The sequence below is a fragment of the Salvelinus fontinalis genome, chromosome 19, assembly GCF_029448725.1.
Source record: "Salvelinus fontinalis isolate EN_2023a chromosome 19, ASM2944872v1, whole genome shotgun sequence".
NCBI lineage: Eukaryota > Metazoa > Chordata > Actinopteri > Salmoniformes > Salmonidae > Salvelinus > Salvelinus fontinalis.
In genome coordinates this window covers 15,358,070-15,370,559 of record NC_074683.1, presented here as the reverse complement: position 1 = coordinate 15,370,559, position 12,490 = coordinate 15,358,070, and the positions used below count along the sequence as shown (strand labels likewise).

Sequence of the window (12,490 nt, the reverse complement as noted above, 5' to 3'; positions counted from 1 at the left end):
CGTGTGCAAATGGAGAAAGACGTCAGCAATGCTATGTAACGTAGCCTTTGTGGACTGAGTGGCTGTCCCTGGTTTAAACAATAATTAGCTGAAATGTATTAGGCTATAAACATCAAGTACAAACAATAACACAAGAGCATTATCTTTCCCTCAAATATGGCAGATGGCATATACTGTTATTTTATTGTTTTAAGGGACTCCCTTCAAGCAATTGTTTTACTAACCTTTGATAGGAATGGATTTCTGAACTTTAAATGTCATTAATCATTAGTTGTAATAGAGACCTGGGGGGTGCCATAGCCGAGGGGCTACACCAGAAGTTAATGGTTATCTGTAGGAGGACAGTATATAGTGGGTGCTATTAAGCTTGGAATGTACTGAGTTTAGGGAAAGCGATCACATGTGGCAGGCATTGATAAGGGGAGAGGGCCATGGATTAGTTATGAAGGGGGCCGTGGTCAGGTCACGTTAAGGGAGAAAGAAAAGTTTATCACTTAGTTTCCTGCCTAGCAATAAAGATACAATGTTTGTACAGATGTGTAGGAGTAGACTCAGCCTAGGATAATGGGGATAAAGGGATAAATATCAGTGCTTGTGTGAACAGTGTCTTTGTCTAATGCAGCTGTATTGATCCTCTGGAAAGAATAAACTTGGTTAAGCTTTCATATTGTCCGTTGAGTTTTTACTCTGAGAATTAGAACCTAACACCTTTTTCCGTGACGTGTCAAAAGACTCCATTTTTTTAATCATATTAGTAGGACTACTAGCTAAGTAAATCCTTGCCAATGAAAAGATGAAAGACTGAGCCAAAGTAATGTGCATTTGTAATAAAATACTAAGAAATTATCCTCTGACAATGCAAGCCCCCAAACTAACGCATTTATTTATTCATGAAGTAGGCATGTTCAAGAACGAGTTAAGTTTGGGGAATTTGCCCCTGTGAAAAGCTCTGTAGCATTGGGATAAGATGAGGTGGAGGAATGTGAATGTAAACACGGAACACAGTAGAGTGAAACACAAACCCAGGTTTACCAACCTGAGAGCAGGACGAGATGTCTTTGAATCTCTTTTCCAGCACCACCGTCTTACTGTCTGGACTGATCAGGTTCACCTCGAAGCGTCCGACCTGAAAAACAAGCACACAGACACTAATGAGGAACTTGACCTTGATACATTGATCAAGTAGGCTTCTTTAGAAGAGTAGAAAGTAGGCTTGGGCGAAATACTGTATACCAGGGTATTCGGGGGAAAAAAGCCATTGAATGGTTTTTCAATACTGTCAAAACTATATTTGAAGTTTCTCAAAAATGAGATTATTTGTAGCTACTTTTTAAGTTAACACCTGGAGTAAACTTGGGCAATACGTTAGGAGATAAAGCAGATTGCGTTCTTCATTTCACCTGTCACATTATTTTGCATTAAGAAGCTTACTGTTGTTCCCCAGAACAGTTAACTTCTTTGTGATAGGGGGCAGCATTTTCACTTTTGGATGAATTGCGTGCCTATAGTGAACTGCCTCGTACTCTGTCCCAGGTGCTAATATATGCTCTATTCTCTAGGATAGGGGGCAGCATTTTCACGTTTGGATGAAAAGCATCCAAACGATATCTTATCTTCTGGGGATGAGTAGCTGGCAGCTGAATTTGGGTATGCTTTTCATCCAAACGTGAAAATGCTGCCCCCTATGCTAGAGAAGTTACCTTAAGAAAAAAATATATTTGTCACAACCCTAACTGTAACACAGTTCCCTCCCTGATAACTTGTGAGCAAATGTTGCCGCACATGTTCCAGTTTGTGAGTGTTGTTGAGAAAGCTTCCAGACCCAAGGAGACCTCTCCCACTCCCTCCCCGTCTCTCCCTACATGCCATGTCCCATCTTCCTGTGAGTGACTGAATGTAGTCAGCTGGTAGTAGAGCTGTATGGTGAGAGCATCAACACCTGAAGGACCTAGCTACCTAAAAGCACAGGCTAACTCAAAGAACACAGCAACTTTGACTTGGAAGAGTATAAGTCAACAACTTCTCCGGGCCATAGTACTAGGGCTGTAGTGTATTCCTATATACTATCACAACTATTTGATATTCCTGTACTACAATACTGTATGTTACTACTATATATTACATGGTACTCCTGAGTGTGCATATTCTTTTACTGGTTCATCCTCAATGGTTTGGGATGGAAAGGGTGAGTTACACGACATGGACAGAAGTATGTAGACACCTGCTCGTCGAACATCTCATTCCAAAATCATTGGCATTAACAGCTAGTGCTGTTATTGTGAAGTGGAAACGTCTAGGAGCAACAACGGCTTAGCAAGTATCCACAGCAATGTTCCAGCATCTAGTGGAAAGAAAGCCTTCCCAGAAGAGTGAAGGCTGTTATAGCAGCAAAGGGGGGACCAACTCCATATTAATGCCAATGATTTTGGAATGAGATGTTCGACGAGCAGGTGTCTACATACTTTTGGCCATGTAGTGTACCTACCCCATACATTTAAAAGCATTCTAAGACCTAGTCAAGAGCCCTACTACTGTATCCAAATATAAACCCAGCCTGCACCTGGAAGAGCATGGTGCGGTTTTTGTCGGCGTCTGAGGGCTGGACGTTGTTGGGGGCACTGGCGTGGCGCCGGCGTGGCGGGGCGGCTTTGAGCGCACCCTCTAGGGGCTTCCGCTGCAGACTGCCCGCCAGGCTGCTGCAACGCGTCCGGAACTCCTGCTGCTCCTCGAAACCAGAGTCCTCCAGGATGCACTCGGGGAAGGCCCCCCGCAGGCTGCCCAAGCTGGGGCTGCTGGACATGATCTTCCCTGGGAGACATAAGAACGAGTCAATACCCTCTAGGCCTTCAACCGCACTCCCCCAAAACACACAAACACAGGCTCCCCAGACATGCCCTTCACTACGGAGAAGACACAAGGACGAGTCATACACTAGACTGTTGGTCCAATGCCACATTTCTATTCACAGGGCTCTTGTTAAAAATAATGAATTGGACATCAACACCTGTCCATCACAGGTTCCAAATAGCTGCAAGATCTGTGAAACAACATCCTCAACTTCATACCATTTGCGGAAAATGGGACATGGAATGATGTGTTTCACTACAACTTAGCCTAGAACATCAGTCTTCAACTACAAAAGGGGATTTTAAGGAAAGTTATGCTTGAAGGTCACATTTTGATCAATCTAGCATGTTCTGGGTGGTACATTTCAGCCACAAGCTGCCCTCGTCAAGAATTGTTCGGACACTTTACTGGGAGAGGTCCTTACCTCCAGAACCTCCTCTGTTAGTGACCTCATCCACCTCCAGCCCCTCGGGTTCCTCCAGCCCCTCACTGCGGGTGGTTGAGGAGAGGGGGTCTCCGTCATCCCCCATGATGAACTCCACGGGGGCGCTTTCTGTGGATCCCCGCTGGTCATTCAGGAGGCGCAGGTGCTTGCGCTCCAATTCATGCTGGCGGAACTTGTTGATGCAGTCATCAATGAGGGTGGAGGGAGCCTTCTTCTGGCCGATAGTCACCTTTGATTGATTGATTCATGGATACAATTGATTGATTGATACAATGACTGGTTGATTTCATCTACTTGATCTATTACACAAACAATGTCAATGACGCATACAAATACAGTCATATCTGTTTTAGGGAGCTTAGCTCTCACATATGATTAAGATAATTCAGTCATCCCAAACACATACCTACATAAAGATACTGTATAGGGCTTTGATTCAGGTCAAATGATTGATGATAAACACACAGTAAGGTTGAAAATGGATGTGGTAGTGGTCCTGTACCTTGCCACAGTAGAGCACTTCAAACTTCTGGGAGTTATAGAAGGTCTCTTCAGGATCCCGCTTGGGCTTGGAGTCCTCCTTCAGGGCCGACTTTGACACCGCACGGATACTACTGATCACTTCTGGTACCTGGAGAGGGAGGGAGGGAGGAGAGAGAAATATGAAGGATATGGAGGGAGAAATGAGAAGAGGGGTGGGAGGAGGGTAGAAAGGGAAGAAAGTGTAAATGGTGAAATGAGTGAGATATAGATGTAATTAATGCAATAGTTTGTGAATGGGAAACATACACTATAATTCAAAATTGACGTTGAAATATAATAATTAAAAAATGCGCTAATTTCCCTAAATCAAATTTAATTTGTCACATGCGCTGAATACAACAGTGAAATGCTTACTTACATGCAATAAACCAGCAATGCAGTACAATAAATTAATATTTACTAAATAAACTAAAGTTTAAAAAATCATAAAAAGTAACACAATGAAATAACAATAACGAGGCTATATACAGGGAGTACCGGTACCGAGTCAATGTGCGGGGGTACAGGTTAGTCAAGGTAATTTGTACATGTATGTAGGGGTAAAGTGACTATGCATAGATAATAAACAGCGAGTAGCAGCAATGTAAAAACAACGAGTGTGGGTGGGTCAATGTAAATAGTCCGGGTGGCCATTTCATTTGTATTTGTATTTGTATTTATTATGGATCCCCAGCAGCTACTCTTCCTGGGGTCTGTCAAAATTAAATTGTATTTTTTATTTTACTGGGATCGGTCCCCCACCCCCCTCCCGCGGTACGGTTGCGCTAATGTGACTAGCATGAGGTTGTAAGTAACAAGAAAAATTCCCAGGAAATAGACATATCTGATCTGGGCAGAATGCTTAAATTCTTGTTAATCTAACTGCACAAGTTACAGTCGCTATTACAGTGAAAGCATACCATGCTATTGTTTGAGGAGAGTGCACAATTAGGCACATTTGGACAGTCTTCAAACAACATTTTGAACAGATATACAATGGTTCATTGGATCAGTCTAAAACTTTGCACATAAACTTCTGCCATCTATTGGCCATAATCTAAATTGCGCCTGGGCTGGAATAATACATTATAGCCTTTCTCTTGCATTTCAAAGATGATGGTACAAAAAAAAATACAAAAAACGCATGTTATTTTCTTTGTGTTATCTTTTACCAGATCTAATGTGCTATATTCTCCTACATTAATTTCACATTTCCACAAACTTTAAAGTGTTTCCTTTCAAATAGTATCAAGAATATGAATATCCTTGATTCAGGTCATGAGCTACATAGATTTGGGTATGTCATTTTAAGCGAAAACGTAAAAAAAGGTTTGGATCCTTAAGACTACACATTTATAACATACTAAGTCTGTGCCCTCAGGCCCCTACTCCACTACCACATATCTACAACACAAAATCCATGTGTACGTGTGTATGTTCTGTGTGTGTATGCATGTGTCTTCGCCTATGTACTACTGGCTAATACCTCTGTCCCGAAACAAGCACCAGTTAGCCTTGAGCTAGCCTCGAGCTAGGCCCATCTGCCGTCTAGCCGAAGAGGCCTACCAGCGAATTATTGGGCTACAATACCTCTTTTGCCAATTGGACTGGACCCTTTATTGCCGACACGGAGCCCCGCCGATCCATCACGACTGGTCTGCCGACGTAATTGTCCGAGATGGTTTCAACAGGCTTTTCCATTGCGACGTTTCTGAATACCCATCTGCTAATTATTAGCTGTCTTATCGGCTGCTATCTAAAAAAATATACCGGACAATTTTTTTTTTTTTTTTTTCCTGTGTCACTATATCTATTTTGCCAATTGGATCGATCCCCTCTACCACACGGAACCCCACTAATCTACCGACGGAAACGAACGAGGTGACAAAAAATAAAAAAATAAAAAAATAAATAAACAGACCTCCATCCTATGTTATCTTGCTACCGATAGCCAGCTACCCGGCCAGCTGTCTGGATCGCCGTGCCCCCAACCAACCTCTACTCACTGGACCCTTATGATCACTCGATTAAGCATGCCTCTCCTTAATGTAAATATGCCTTGTCCATTGCTGTTCTGGTTAGTGTTTATTGGCTTATTTCACTGTAGAGCCTCTAGCCCTGCTCACTATATATCCAACCTCTCAGTTCCACCACCCACATATGCGATGACATCACCTGGTTTCAATGATGTTTCTAGAGACTATATCTCTCTCATCATCACCCATTACCTAGGTTTACCTCCACTGTATTCACATCCTACCATACGTTTGTCTGTACATTATTCCTTGAAGCTATTTTATCGCCCCCAGAAACTTCCTTTTACTCTCTGTTCTAGACGTTCCAAACGACCAATTCTCATAGCTTTCAGCCGTACCCTTATCCTACTCCTCCTCTGTTCCTCTGGTGATGTAGAGGTGAATCCAGGCCCTGCAGTACCTAGCTCCACTCCTATTCCCCAGGCGCTCTCTTTTGATGACTTCTGTAACCGTAATAGCCTTGGTTTCATGCATGTTAACATTAGAAGCCTCCTCCCTAAGTTTGTTTTGTTCACTGCTTTAGCACACTCTGCCAACCCAGATGTTTTAGCCGTGTCTGAATCCTGGCTTAGGAAGACCACCAAAAATTCTGACATTTTCATCCCTAACTACAAGATTTTCAGACAAGATAGAACGGCCAAAGGGGGCGGTGTTGCAATCTACTGCAAGGATTGCCTACAGAGTTCTGTTTTACTATCCAGGTCTGTTCCGAAACAATTTGAACTCCTACTTTTAAAAATCCACCTCTCTAAAAACAAGTCTCTCACTGTTGCCGCCTGCTATAGACCACCCTCTGCCCCCAGCTGTGCTCTGGACACCATATGTGAACTGATTGCCCCCCATCTATCTTCAGAGCTTGTGCTGCTAGGCGACCTAAATTGGAACATGCTTAACACCCCAGCCATCCTACAATCTAAGCTTGATGCCCTCAATCTCACACAAATTATCAATGAACCTACCAGGTATCACCCCAATTCCGTAAACACGGGTACCCTCATAGACATCATCGTCATCTGTGGATCTGTTGGGGCGGTATGCGAATTGGAGTGGGTCTAGGGTTTCCGGGATGATGGGGTTGTTGTGAGCCATGACCAGCTTTTCATAGCACTTCATGTCTACCGACGTAAGTCATTTAATCAAATCAAAGTTTGTCACGTGCGCCGAATACAAGAGGTGTAGACCTTACAGAGAAATGTTTACTTACAGGCTCTAACCAATAGTGCAAAAAAGGTATTAGGTGAACAACAGGTAAGTAAATATAGAAAAACAACAGTAAAAAGACAGTGAAATAACAGTAGCGAGGCTACATACAGACACCGGTTAGTCGGGCTGATTGAGGTAGTATGTACATGTAGATACGGTTAAAGTGACTATGCATATATGATGAACAGAGAGTAGCAGTAGCGTAAAAGAGGGGTTGGCGGGTGGTGGATGGCGGGACACAATGCAGATAGCCCGGTTAGCCAATGTGCGGGAGCACTGGTTGGTCGAGCAATTTGAGGTAGTATGTACATGAATGTATAGTTAAAGTGACTATGCATATATGGTAAACAGAGTGTTGCATCAGCGTAAAAGAGGGGTTGGGGGGCACACAATGCAAATAGACCGGGTAGCCATTTGATTACATGTTCAGGAGTCTTATGGCTTGGAGGTAAAAACTGTTGAGTCCTAGACTTGGCACTCCGGTACCACTTGCCATGCGGTAGTAGAGAAAACAGTCTATGACTTGGAGGCTGGGGTTTTTGACAATTTTTATGGCCTTCCTCTGACACGTCTAGTGTAGAGGTCCTGGATGACAGGCAGCTTAGCCCCAGTGACGTACTGGGCCGTACACACTACCCTCTGAACTGCCTTGTGGTCGGAGGCCGAGCAATTGCCTTATCAGGCAGTGATGCAACCAGTCAGGATGCTCTCGATGTTGCAGCTGTAGAACCTTTTGAGGATCTCAGGAAACTAAAAAGATTTGGCATGGATCCTAAGGGGGAATAGGCTTTGTCATGCCCTCTTCACGACTGTCTTGGTGTGTTTGGACCATTCTAGTTTGTTGGTGATGTGGACACCAAGGAACTTGAAGCTCTCAACCTGCTCCACCACAGCCCCGTCGATGAGAATGGGGGCGTGCTTGGTCCTCCTTTTCCTGTAGTCCACAATCATCTCCTTAGCCTTGATTACGTTGAGGGATAGGTTGTTATTCTGGCACCATCCGGCCAGGTCTCTGACCTTCTCCCTATAGGCTGTCTCGTCGTGTTCGGTGATCAGGCTTACCACTGTTGTGTCGTCTGCAAACTTAATGATAGTGTTGGAGTCGTGCCTGGCTATGCAGTCGTGGGTGAACAGAGAGTACAGAAGGGGACTGAGCACGCACCCCTGGGGCTCCAGTGTTGAGGATCAGCGTGGCAGATGTGTTGCTACATACCCTCACCACCTGGGGGCGGCTCGTCAGGAAGTCCAGGATCCAGTTGCAGATGGAGGTGTTTAGTCCCAGGATCCTTAGCTTAGTGATGAGCTTTGAGGGTACTATGGTGTTGAATGCTGAGCTGTAGTCAATGAATAGCATTCTCACATAGGTGTTCCTTTTGTACAGGTGGGAAAGGGCAGTGTGGAGTGCAATAGAGATTGCATCATCTGTGGATCTGTTTGGGGGGTAGGCAAATTGGAGTGGGTCTAGGGTTTCTGGGATAATGGTGTTGTGAGCCCTTACCAGCCTTTCAAAGCACTTCATGGCTACGGACGTGAGTGCTTCGGGTCTGTAGTCATTGAGGCAGGTTGCGTTCGTGTTCTTGGGAACAGGGAGCATGGTGGTCTGCTTGAAACAGTAGGTATTACAGACTCAGTCAGAGAGAGGCTGGGAATGTCAGTGAAGATACTTGCAAGTTGGTCGGTGCATGCTCGGAGTACACGACCTGGTAATCCATCTGGCCCTGCGGCCTTGGTCACCATAGCAGCACCCACAGCACGCGCTCCAGAAGGTATATTTCACTGGTCAACCCCAAAGCCAATTCCTCCTTTCCTTCCAGTTCTCTGCTGCCAATGACTGGAACGAACTGCAAAAATCACTGAAGCTGGAGACTCATATCTCCCTCACTAGCTTTAAGCACCAGCTGTCAGAGCAGCTCACAGATCATTGCACCTGTACATAGCCAATCTGTAAATAGCCCATCCAACTACCTCATCACCATATTGTTATTTATTTTATTATTTTGCTCCTTTGCACCCCAGTACTGATACTAGCACAATCATCTCCTGCACATCTATCAACCCATTGTTTAACTTCTTATGGCTGCAAGGGGCAGTATTGAGTAGCCTGGTAAAATGTGTCCATTTCAAACGGCCTCGTACTCAATTCTTGCTCGTACAATATGCATATTATTATTACTATTGGATAGAAAACACTCTCTAGTTTCTAAAACCGTTTGAATTATTTCTCTGAGTGAAACAGAACTCATTCTGCAGCACTTTCCTGACCCGGAAGTTCAAAGTCTGAAATCGATGCTCTCTTCCTCTTCCTGCCTATAAATGGGCACAAGAGCTATTAGTATACATGCACGTCATACACCTTCCTCTGGGTGTCAAGAAGGCTGTGAGAGAAGAAATGAGGTGATTATCTCGATCTGGGATGGAATAAATCCTCTTGGAATGACGTGTACCCCATTTCCGGTACTCTGAAGAACGCGATTTGGACAGTGGGGTTGCCTTTTGTTTTGCTGACGTTATAGGCGACTTATTTCCGGCTTGTTTTTATTTTATACGTCACCATATCATCGTAAAGTATGTTTTTTCAATATAGTTTCCTCAGATTGAATTTTTTTCGAGGGGTTTTGCCGTGTTCTGTTCACTTCCGTTTGTTTACATGGAGAGATCCGTGCAACCCGGCTAGCGCGCTTGCTAAATGGAGAGAGAAAGTTGCCATTCTGAATCCAAACAACGACTCATCTGGACAAAGGACACCTTGTTCAACATTCTGATGAAAGATCAGCAAAAGTAAGACCCATTTTATGATGTTGTTTCATATATCTGTCGTAGTCGCCGGCGCCAAAGTGTTTCTGGCTATTGTGCTAAGCTAATATAACGCTACATTTTGTTTTCGCTGTAAAACACTTAATAAATCGGAAATATTGTCTGGCATCACAAGATGCCTGTCTTTCATTTGCTGTACACTATGTATTTTTCAGAAATGTTTTATGATGAGTAATTAGGTATTTGACGTTGGTGTCTAAATATTATGGCTGCTTTCGGTGCAATTTCTGAATGTAGCTGCAATGTAAACTATGATTTATACCTGAAATATGCACATTTTTCGAAAAAAAACATATGCTACACAATAAATATGTTATCAGACTGTCATCTGATGAGGTTGTTTCTTGGTTAGTGGCTATTTATATCTTTATTTGGCCAAATTTGTGATAGCTACTGATGGAGTCAAAAACTGATGGAGTAATAAAAGTGTCTTTTGCTAACGTGGTTAGCTAATAGATTTACATATTTTGTCTTCCCTGTAAAACATTTTAAAAATCGGACATGTTGGCTGGATTCACGAGATGTGTACCTTTCATATGCTGTATTGGACTTGTTAATGTGTGAAAGTTCAATATTTAAAAAAAATATATCTTTTGAATTTCGCGCCCTGCACTTGAAGTGGCTGTTGTCATAAGTGTACCGACGTCGGGCTTGCACGCCAAACAGGTTAATTTGCCGTATTGTAATAATTTTGCCACTATGGCCTATTTATTGCCTCACCCACCTTATCCTAAGTCATTTGCACACACTATATATAGACTTTCTCCATTGTATTATTGATTGTATGTTTGTTTATTCCATGTGTAACTCTGTGTTGTTGTTTGTGTCGTACTGCTTTGCTTTATCTTGGCCATGTCGCAGTTGTAAATGAGAACTTGTTCTCAACTGGCCTACCTGGTTAAACAAAGAAAAAAAAGAAAAGAAAAAAATATATAGTTCTAGCAAATTGGTTAGGACATCTACTTGAGCATGACAAGTTTTTCCAAAAATTGTATACAGACAGATTATTTCACTTATAATTCATAATTCAGTTTACATACACTAAGTTGACTGTGCCTTTAAACAGCTTGGAAAACTCCAGAAAATTATGTCATGGCTTTAGAAGCTTCCGATAGGCTAATTGACATCATTTGAGTCAATTGGAGGTGTACCTGTGGATGTATTTCAAGGCCTACCTTCAAACTCAGTGCCTCGTTGCTTGACATCATGGGGAAATCAAAAGAAATCTGCCAATAACTCCACAAGTCTGGTTCATCCTTGGGAGCAATTTCCAAACGCCTAAAAGGTACCACATTCATAGGTACAAACAATAGTACGCAAGTATAAACACCATGGGACCACACATCCATCATACCGCTCAGGAAGGAGACGCATTCTGTCTCCTAGAGATGAACGTACTTTGCTGCGAAAAGTGCAAATCAATCCCAGAACAACAGCAAATGACCTTCTGAGATGCTGGAGGAAACAGGTACAAAAGCATCTATATCCACCGTAAAACGAGTCCTATAATCGACATAACCTGAAAGGCCGCTCAGCAAAGAAGAAGCCACTGCTCCAAAACCGCCACAAAAAAAGCCAGACCACGGTTTGCAACTGCACATGGGGACAAAGATCGTACTTTTTGGAGAAATGTCCACTGGTCTGATGAAACAAAAATAGAACTGTTTGGCCATAATGACCATCGTTATGTTTGGAGGAAAAAGGGGGATGCTTGCAAGCCGAAGAACACCATCCTTGAAGCACGGGGGTGGCAGCATCATGTTGTGGGGTTGCTTTGCTGCAGGAGGGACTAGAGCACATCACAAAATAGATGGCATCATGAGGTAGGAAAATTATGTGGATATATTGAAGCAACATCTCAAGACATCAGTCAGGAAGTTTAAGCTTGGTAGCAAATGGGTCTTCGAAATGGACAATGACCCCAAGCATACTTCCAAGTTGTGGCAAAATGGCTTAAGGACAATAAAGTCAAGGTATTGGAGTGGCCATCATAAAGCCCAGGGCCTCCTGGGTGGCGCAGTGGTCTAGGGCACTGCATCGCAGCGCTAGCTGCGCCACCAGAGTCTCTGGGTTCGCGCCCAGGCTCTGTCGCAGCCGGCCGCGACAGGGAGGTCCGTGGGGCGACGCACAATTGGCCTAGCGTCGTCCTGGTTAGGGAGGGTTTGGCCGGTAGGGATATCATTGTCTCATCGCGCTCCAGCGACTCCTGTGGCGGGCCGGGCGCAGTGCGCGCTAGCCAAGGGGGCCAGGTGCACGGTGTTTCCTCCGACACATTGGTGCGGCTGGCTTCCGGGTTGGAGGCGCTGGCTTCCGGCTTGGTTGGATTGTACTTCGGCTTTCGACCTTCGTCTCTCCCGAGCCCGTACGGGAGTTGTAGCGATGAGACAAGATAGTAATTACTAGCGATTGGATACCACGAAAATTGGGGAGAAAAGGGGGATAAAAAAAAAAAAATTATAAAAAAATAAAGCCCTGACCTCAATCCTATAGAACATTTGTGGGCAGAACTGGAAAAGGGTGTGCAAGCAAGGAGGCCTACAAACCTGACTCAGTTACACCAGCTTTGTCAGGAGGAATGGGCCAAAATTCACCCAACTTATTGTGGGAAGCTTGAGGAAGGCTA

At 43.9% G+C, this 12,490-nt stretch overlaps 1 protein-coding gene across 2 annotated transcripts in view; it reads right to left on the bottom strand.

Moving 5' to 3' along the window:
• tbc1d4 (TBC1 domain family, member 4) overlaps window positions 1-12,490 on the bottom strand; it is a 120,520-nt gene that overhangs the window by 70,763 nt on the left and 37,267 nt on the right. For both annotated transcript variants that reach the window (XM_055870924.1, XM_055870923.1), the window contains exons 2-5: window positions 3,795-3,923; window positions 3,272-3,521; window positions 2,561-2,808; window positions 1,037-1,126 (exon numbers count right to left, since the gene is read on the bottom strand). In XM_055870924.1, coding sequence (XP_055726899.1) covers window positions 1,037-1,126; window positions 2,561-2,808; window positions 3,272-3,521; window positions 3,795-3,923 — 717 coding nt within the window. The remainder of the gene's footprint in view (window positions 1-1,036; window positions 1,127-2,560; window positions 2,809-3,271; window positions 3,522-3,794; window positions 3,924-12,490) is intronic.